Consider the following 9517-nt stretch of genomic DNA (forward strand, 5'->3'; position numbering starts at 1 on the left):
AACCCAAAGCTCCTGCTATCTCTCTGGCCAAGGCACCCATAGCCTGCTGACCCACTGGCTCGGCCACATTGGCCTGACCAACTCCCTCCTGCACTGCCGGAATCTCACCCGGTAACGGTACTTCCTGCCTCGCAGGTCTACCACGCCTAGCACCTCTTCCTCGCCCTGACATCCTAATAAAGGTAACACAGAATGTTAGCACATTCACAAATGTGCCGAAACTAAACACTCACGTCCTAATGCATGGACAACTGTAATTCACTCCACGTAAGCACATAAACACATAAGCACTTACGAATTTCATTTCCGGATAATGATAGTCCCGAGGCGTTACTAGAGTTCCGGTTAGAAACAGCATTGATCAAGTGCTTTTCCAACAAGACTCCCAGAAACCCAAGGATCCAATCAACATCCTAGAAACCAAATTCCATACCCACATAGTCACAAAAGCATGTTATCAATTAAGCACATAGCATATGGCACTACATCTAAATCTCTATCAAGCGAGACAAACCCATTGTGATACTAATCACTTCCCACGTACCCAAAGTATTCGAACCCGATACGCTCTGATACCAAGTTGTAACGCCCTCAAAATAATAACATTAAACCCATCAAATAAGACATGCATTGACAAGTGAAATAACCACATTCTTCCATTTATCTGAATTCCATTACAAAAGTATTACATGTTAACAACAAAAGCAAGATGCCCTACGGGCTTACAGCTTTCCAAGTTAACACTTGGTTACATCAAAAGAGTACTAACTCGAACACATTAAGCCCTTGGCTTGAATTTACATGTAATACATCAAAAAGTAAAACAACAAATATGCCCGCCTCTAGCCTCCCAAGCTATGTCCTTGGAGGTGGCATGCTACCTGTACCTGAAAATGATATTCCCAAGAAGGGTGAGCCACAGCCCAGTAGAAATACACTAAACCAACCATGAACAATGACTAAAAGATTAGCAATTGATAGATGGCTTACACTGATACAATTCACATTTTATGCCATACGACGTATGAGTCCAAGTTACCTTTCATTTTCCCTTTTTCAACAGATAAGCATATTAGCTCTATCATTACTTCAACAGATAAGTTTAAAAACTATATCCCACATTCACAGATAAGCATATAAGCTTATCCACATTCTCAACAGATAAGTAAAACAACAATATCCCATATACACAGATAAGCATATAAGCTATATCCACACTTCTCAAAGATAAACATATAAGCTCTATCTTCACTTTTCTAGACAAGCATATGAGCTGTATCTACGGAGTTCATCCCCTATCTTCTCCCAACACTATCCGGCTTAGAGGTACATCCCCTATCTTCCCCTAAACCGCGGAGTACATCCCCCATCTCCTCCTCTACACATAACGTATACAAACACATTGGTTCTATATACCATCACTCAATTTAGCTACTAATTTTTTTTAGTCGGGGAATATTGATTATTGGCGATTAAAAAAAATTTACTAGCTCAAAATATTACAATTGGCGACTATAAAAAATTTTAGTAGCTAAAAATGTCACAATTGGCTACTAAAAGGAATTTTAGTAGCCGTAGAGATAGTTTTAGCTACTAAAATTGTTTAGTAGCCGAATGAGAAGAAAAAAATTATTTTTTATCTTTGGCGACCAAATTTTTGGTCGCCAAAAGTATATGTTCAACGACAAAAAAATATTTTTGTTGCCGTATAGTTAGTTTTAGCAACTAAAATTGTTTCGTAGCTGAATGAAAAGAAAATAAATAGTTTTTATCTCTGTCGCCAAAAGTATATTTATAGCGACAAAAGAATATTTTTTGGGCGCCAAAAGTATATTTATAGCGACAAAAGAATATTTTAATTGCCAAAAACCTAAAATATGTGGCGGGGGATTTCAAATTTCAGACGTATTAAAAAATAATTAGCGGCAAAAAGTATTTAGTCGGTAATTGTGTAATATATATATATATATATATTTGGTTCCCAGACAACCGACCAGCGCCTCCGTTTCTCTCTCTCTTTAGCGTTTCTCTCTAACTCTCCCTCTCCCTCTGCCTCTGCCTCTGCCTCTGCCTCTCCGCTGCTCTTCTCCCCTCCCTCTCTCACCGCCGCTCCACCAGCCGTGCCTCCGCCACTCCTCCTCACGGTCATCGAGAACTGGAGCACCGATTGCAAGCTCTCTCTCTCTCTCTCTGTGCAGTTCGGATTTTGACACAAAATCTGGGTTGGTGATTAGGTCTTCTTCTGCACCATTTTTCTGGGTATCGATAGAACCATCAATGTTTTTCTTTATTGAAATCGTTTCTCCATTGAAATCTTCTTCTACCACACTCGGTTTCTTCCTCTTCTAGTCTTCTTTGTGTGTATATATGTATCCATATATATAAATCAAAACCGTTTAAAATCTAATGGCTCGTTGCCCCCCATGAATTGTTGGTTTGGGAAGTTGTTATGGCTTTTCAATTTGTTTGTTTGTTTGTTTGTTTTTTTTTTTTTCTTGCCTTCAAACTGTTTGATAAAATGTCTCTTAGGCTTCTCAAAAATCTAATCTACTTTTGTTTACCTATACAATCTGCTAAAATTTTTCTATTGGGTTGTTTGCAATTTTTGGTTTAGTTGATGGGTTTTTGAGATTTAGTAAAACCCTAGGATTAAATTTGCTAATTTATGTTCTTATGGTTGGATTTTTCGAATGTTTTCGATTTTTCTCTGTTGGGTTGTTCGGATTTAGAAGAAAATATATATTTAATTTAGTATTGTTTTAATTGTTTTTGCTTTCCAACTCAACCATGCACAGTTGCCTTAAGTCTCAGCTCTACTTTGTTGTATCATCTCGACCCTAGAATCAAATGGGTGATTTTCAATATGATAGAATAGATAGAATAGATACATGCTATATGATTTTCAATTCAAAATATTATTTTTCCCTAGTGCAAGGTGTTTTCACAGATATCATTCAATCTAATTCAACTTAATACAATTTTGTTAGAAAATTTTGTTTTTTTAAATCGTTGAAAAGTATGTAGATATGCGTTGTGATTTGTGAATTGTTTATTGTATTCAAGTATGTTTAAAGTCCCCCCTGTTTGCTCAATGGCAGGAAGATTTCTCTGGGATGGTTGATGACAAATTCTTAGATAGATTGGGGTTAGAGAAGGGTACAAGAAACCTTGTGAATCACAAGGAGAGGGGTAGAGTATTGCGGGCAATGGATGGTTCCAGCTACAAGGCTGCTGCCGGTGGATCCCTTCTTTTTTTTCCCCCTCTCTATAATGGTTTGCTGATATTCAAACTGACACTGTTTATCATGTCCTTTTCTCTCAGATATGGTTCTTTGAACATGCTGATGAGAGCTATCACAGTAGATACACAAGCAGTGCAGAGGCATCGGGCAACAATCTTGCAATGTGTGAAGGTATTCTTTGAAATGATGTTCGTTACTATACTCTATTTTGCCTTTTTCCTGCTTTGGCATTTTTTTTTGGTTTATATGCTATTTTGTTACAAATTGAACCATTAAATTTAATGATTTCCATTGATATCTAGTATGGTTACAAGCCCTTTCAAGATAATTAGCGCGGTTACAAGATATTGATGATCCATGTATTTGTATATTTTATTAATTTCAAACGTTGAAATTTTATTATGTTATGTTGTTGTGAGACCATGTGGTTGATTGGTTTTATAGTAGTATTTATATATTTTTTCTCTTTGTTGTCTTGTGTCTTAACATTAAAGGGATTGAAGTTCTCTGTGCCATGTCTTTTATGGAAGGACACTATTTATGGTGGTTAGATAACAAATTATGGGGTTAAAAAAGACTTTCTGGAAGCCAATATTTTATGCGATTTCATGGTCCATATATGACTGGTTAGAAATGATCTATTCAGGATAGAAAAACCCTTCTGGTTTGATGTGGTTGAATTAGTGAAAGTAAGAGTTGGTCATTGGGTGAAAGACTAGAAAGAATATACACTCTGTTTAGTTTGAAGTTGTAATGCATTGGAATTCTTATCAATATGAATTGATAACTTGTGAATTTAATTTTGTGGTTTCTAGGTCAACTCTTGACCAAAGTTGTCGTGCACGAATAGCGGCACTTATTACTAATATTCAAATGCTGCATGATGAAATTGACCTCCTGTTTGAAGAGATAAACAGACAGATAGAGGTATCAAGCAGAGTAAGTTTTGTGAAACTTTTATTTTTTCTTTGACAAGTTAAATGATTGATATACTAGAAAGGCAGGTTTATGATAATGGGTATTAAGGAACCTTTGGAAAAAACCGTCCACTTCTTGTGTGAATGGCATGGGAGTGGCAATGACACTTTCTTTTTGCTGAATGAGTGGGATTAGACTTGGTTGTTAGAGTAACGTATATGTAGGGAAAGATATCTCTCAAAACTTGTTTGGGATTCTTGGACCATGTGTAGGTTATAGGTTACTGTGTAATGTTTTTGATGTTTCTAATGTCTTTTTCTTAGGAAAAAATCGATTTGATGAGGCTCACTGCCACTTCTCAAGGTTCCGCGGTGAATGATTGTAATGTGGCTGAGAAACTGAGCCACAGCAGTGCCCTTGGCTGGGGTGTAGGCATCAAGGTCAAAGATTTAAACGGCATCACCTCCTCAGGCCAAGGGTGTTGCAATAAGGATTATATGAGTGATGAGGATTTGGAGGAACATTTAAGAAAAATGAAGGCTAAATCTACTGAAATGCTGAAGAAGTTGTCTGAAAAAAGGTATCAACTATTGCAGACTTATGGCAAATCATTAATCCCTACAGTGCAGGCGTCTAATGCACAACCTTGTTCCATGTACAATCTAAAGCTTATTGAATATTTGTATTGAATTGTGTAATTTGAATTTGTACTTGTGATTCAATTCATAAAAGACACTTTGCATGTTTGTCCCCTTATTGGTGTATTTTATGTAAATCTTGATTATAAACAAATTGTATTCCATATCAAAAAAATAATAATAAAATAAAAATAAGTGTACAAAATGAAGGACAACCAAGAGTGCTACCACGAGTAGTGGTTGTTGCTAGAAACTAAGGCTTGGTTTGGCATCTTTAAAAAAAGTCAAAAAGTCACTATTCTATTTAAGTCACATCATCCTATTTAAGTCATATCACCTCTCTACCACATCATTTCAAACCCAACTCATATTTCATAAAAAGTCAAAAAGTACACTTATTTAGGACATCCTAAACAACCCTTAACTCTAGGAAGATTATGTACACTATCTAATAATTTCATTACAGCTTTTTAATCTAAATTAACCATTAACCATGTAATATCCTTGGAAACTTTTGAAGATGAAAGCTCATAGGATTCCAAAAAAGCACAAGCATTGTCCAAAATGTAATGAATAAATGTCAAGCAGAAGGTATTGGTCACCTTTGGTTGCACTGGTCCTTTACTTTTTGATTATGGGTAAAGTTTTCCATGGAGCTTAATGTATATTGGTGCCCTCGTATGAGATGTAATTCACTGTTCGCAGTTCACTATATGGGAGCAGGAACAAGAAAAAATGCAACCCGATGGGGGTGAATTGGGTTGACAAATTTAAAACTCAACACAATCAATTGATATCCATTTGAAAGCCCTTTCAAGATAATTAGCACGGTTACAGGCCACAACCAAAACTGGAGTGTTAATCACAGCCTAAGAATTTGAGCCAAGTTTTTCAAATGTGTTGAACAACTAAACTTTGAGCCAAGTTAGTGTTAATCACATTGAAGAAGAGGAGAATAGAGGTACAATATGAACAAGGATGATGTGGTATTATTGAATCACATTGTGGAAAATTATGGCTAGGCAACAGCTAAAGTGGCCATTGTTATCATGAATCGACCATTTATGAACATTGCTAATATAGTTAAAGCAAAGTCGATGAAGTGGAGAAATTTGTTTACTGCAGTGTGTGAATGATAAATATGTTCTGAATTGCATGGAAATTTCATATGATAGGTAGACACTGCTCATGCTTTATAGAATAGTGCGCTAGAGAATTCTGGAATTGATAGGTAGACGCTACTTACGCTTTTATGTCTGAACTAAAATGGAATATTTTACAATTCTTTAAGTTTAGAGAATTTAGTACATTTTACAATTCTTAAAAGTTTTGAGATTTGAGTTTACTTGGGTTGGACCATATTCTTCTTATATCTATTTTATAGTTTGATTATTTTTTACTGATGCAATGAGCAAGTTTCTGCTTCGCGATCCATAAATTATCAATGTGTATCTGTTTTAGGCTCCTTCTCCTTATATCTATGGCATACACTTGACTATACTAGTTTTATATCCTTGTGTTGCTATTAAACCTTAAAATCCAATTATTCAAAGTTTTGGGATGCATTTGTAATGCTGCTTGGTTCATGATTTATGGAATGCCAATAGAGAGTAGCACATATGGGTTTGTGGTATGGTTTTTTTTGATCTAATGTTTCAGTTATTATGGGTTCTTGAAGGACTAATATGTATATATTAATCTATGTTGTATGTACTCAGATTGAACATCAAATAGAGCAACTAGATTCAAGTGTTTGAATTTCCAGTTATTATTAGGATTACTTTTATAGCAACATCAATTTATTAGCAACATCAAATAGAGCAACTAGATTCATATGTTGTATGTACTCAGATTGAACATCAAAAATTTTATTTCATATATGTTCGAGTATGCAAAACTAATGATTAATTTGAAAAGATTACTTAATTTCGAGTTTTATATTTTTTTTTATAATTTTAAATTGGCCAATATTTAGTCAATACTAATGATTTTTTTTTTTTTTTTTTTGCAGATGGTTTTTGACGTACAAATGTGGATATGACTTTTTTTGACAAGTACAGAAGGGCATTATTTTTATATCTCCGTCCATATATATAGTGGTTCATACAAATTAGTTTTTTGGCGTGGTAAATATCCAAAATTTGGCCCGATAGAAATTAGCATTGGACGTGGTACAAATTAGTTTTTGGAGCAGTATAGAATAAATTTTTGGTGTGGTATAGATTTCCTTTTGGATATTAAATTTGGTTAATCCTCTATTATGTATGGAATTAAATTATTGGGGTTGAATTATACTTGGTTCGTATGGAATTTGTATTACATTTAGAATTGGACGTTGAATATAAATATTTTGGATGGTTGGAAGTGAAATGTGTGCACGTTGTTGAATGGTTGATAATATATTCAGTATTGATGGATTATATTGTTTATACAGGGTACAGGTTGCACTAATAATGGATACAGGTGGTTCAGAAATTAAATAAAAAAATAAAAAAATTAATATAGTATTTGGTGACTAAATGTGTTGGTAGCCAAAAATGTAAGCAATGGCGATCAATAATTTAGTAGCAAAAAATAACCAAATGGCTTTTTGTGACCAAACCACATAGTAGCTAAAACAAATCAGAATGAGGGAAGTTTAATTGCCGACTAAATATTTTAGTCACTAAAAACATGACATTCTTTGGCAACTAAAGTGTTTGGTCGCTAAATGTACGTATTCTATTAGCGACTAAAATTTTAGTCTCTAATAGTTTAATTTAGTTTTCTGTGAGAACTTTTGGCGACTAATATTTTAGTCGCCAAAAGATACCTTTGCCGACTAACCAAAGTTTAGTAGCCAAAAGTTCAATTTCAGCGACCAATAATTTAGTCACCAAAAGATCACCTTTCCCGACTAACCAAAGTTTAGTAGCCAAATGTTTAACTTTCGGCGACCAAAAATAGTTTAGTCGCCAATACTATCGCCGACAAGGTATATATAGCGATCCCGGTTGTCCCTTTACTGCTCTGTTGTATTCCGGACTCGGCTCCGTGAAGTTGGTAGTTGTATCTATCTTGTTGTCATCCTTTAATTCCGTTTGTTTGAGTTATAGGATGTGTTGGGCTTGTTTCGAACAGGTGGGTTGAACTTTCGTCTGAAATCTTGTTGCTAGGTTTTTGGTCGTCCCGCTCGAGCGGGTCTTGTTGCGCTCGAGCGGATATTGCACACTCCCAGTTTTTCGTGTCCCTGCAAAACTTCTGCAGGTGTGATTTTTATGCTCGAGCGGGTTTCTTTACGCTCGAGCGGTGGCGCTCGAGCGGGTAGTACCTTTGGGTGTAAGTTCTGGGAGGGGGAAATCTACGCTCGAGCGGACTGGTTTTCGCGCTCGAGCGGATTTACTTTATTCTTGTGTCTTGGCGCTCGAGCGGGCCTTTTTGCGCTTGAGCGGGCCTAGGTTTTGTTCTTGACGCTCGAGCGTTGTGTTTTCGCTCGAGCGGGAATGTCGTATATCAGTTGGCTGTGGGGCAGTTTTAAATCACTTTTTCTCATTCTTTCTCTCTCTTACTTTTCCGAAAAAGCCATTTGAGAGCTTCTCTCTCTAGAACCTTGCCTTTTCTCTAGATATTGATCTAGTAAGAGTTGTTTCCTCACCTTTGGCCTTTACAAAAAAGTTGTTGATCGTCGAGGGCTATCTTTTGATCCGAGAAACTCGTGGTTTGGAGCAACTTCGTTTTCACCATCTTCTTCGTTGGGTGTCATCTTTTGAGGTAGGGATTCCTACTCACTCTTATGGGTTTTAACCTAGATTTTGAGCTTATTGTTTAAATGGTTGATTTTGGGACTTAGGGTTTCAAAATGTGTTAAAGAGGGTTTGGTGATTTTGGGCTCATAATATGTATTTTCGGTTTCAAAATGCTGATATAGTTGTTGGTTGGTGATATTGGGACCTTTGAGTTGATATTGAGAGTTGGGGGTAAAAGCCTTAACTTGTTGTTTAAAATTAATTGGTATAATTAATTTGGGAAAATTGTAGCTATATGGAATTGAGTTGGAAATAATGAAATTGACTCATTATATGGTTGAATAGTGGAGTTAGATTTATTAATCGCTCACTTCTGAAAACATTGATATTTTATCTGTTGGAGCTTTTATTATCTGTTTAGAAATAATTACTTGGGCTACCGGTGGAGGGTAGTTTTGATTGTTGTAGACAATGCATGATGATTAGGCAAACTAAAACTAATCAATTGGATATGTCATAGAGTATGACGGTTGATAGAATACATTAACGTTATGTATTGATTGATTGTGTATATTACCTTTGTGTATATATGTTGTGAGTATGGGAGGAGATAGGGGATGTACTCCATGGTTTAGGGGAAGATAGGGGATGGACCTCTAAACCGGATGTTGTTTGGGAGGAGATAGGGGATGGACTCCACTAATACAGCTCATATGCTTGTCAGATAATGTGTTGATACAGCTCATATGCTTATCATTGGAAGTGTTGATATAGCTAATATGCATATCTGTTGAAATGTGGATATAACTTGTATGCTTATCTGTTGAGATGTTGATATAACTAATATGTTTATCTATTGTAAAATGGGAAGTGTTTAATATGAGTCATTGCCTCATATAAGTGGTTGGCCAGGTTCTGAGCCGTTGATGTAAATTGTGAAATTGATAAGAAATGGAAACTGAAATGAAACATGAACATAGTGGTCATGAAATGG

The 9517-nt window shown here is 35.8% G+C and overlaps 1 protein-coding gene across 17 annotated transcripts; it reads left to right on the top strand.

The window, feature by feature from the left end:
- Positions 1-1956: 1956 nt before the first annotated feature.
- LOC114260283 (uncharacterized) lies at positions 1957-7168 on the top strand. 17 transcript variants are annotated; one of them, XM_082879334.1, is made up of 6 exons: positions 1957-2259; positions 3099-3237; positions 3323-3413; positions 4058-4181; positions 4484-4740; positions 6810-7168. In XM_082879334.1, the coding sequence occupies exons 4-6, from the start codon at positions 4116-4118 to the stop codon at positions 6847-6849; spliced, it is 363 nt and encodes a 120-aa protein (XP_082735460.1). In that variant the 5' UTR covers positions 1957-2259; positions 3099-3237; positions 3323-3413; positions 4058-4115; the 3' UTR covers positions 6850-7168. The 17 variants fall into 17 exon arrangements, 16 of the variants coding, with proteins under 16 accessions (XP_082735460.1, XP_082735458.1, XP_082735463.1 ...); XM_082879333.1 differs by having other exon boundaries at positions 1988-2234; XM_082879335.1 differs by having other exon boundaries at positions 1988-2222.
- The last annotated feature ends 2349 nt before the right edge of the window (positions 7169-9517 follow it).

The sequence above is a fragment of the Camellia sinensis genome, chromosome 7, assembly GCF_055761805.1.
Source record: "Camellia sinensis isolate YWXY chromosome 7, ASM5576180v1, whole genome shotgun sequence".
NCBI lineage: Eukaryota > Viridiplantae > Streptophyta > Magnoliopsida > Ericales > Theaceae > Camellia > Camellia sinensis.

What these genes read in the sequence shown, in the direction of transcription:
- LOC114260283 (XM_082879324.1), top strand. Translation starts at nt 3,114, where the DNA reads ATGGTTGATGACAAATTCTTAGATAGATTGGGGTTAGAGAAGGGTACA. An exon ending in CAATCTTGCAATGTGTGAAG is followed by an intron (nt 3,414 to 4,483) that starts GTATTCTTTGAA and finishes TCTTTTTCTTAG; the next exon opens with GAAAAAATCGATTTGATGAG.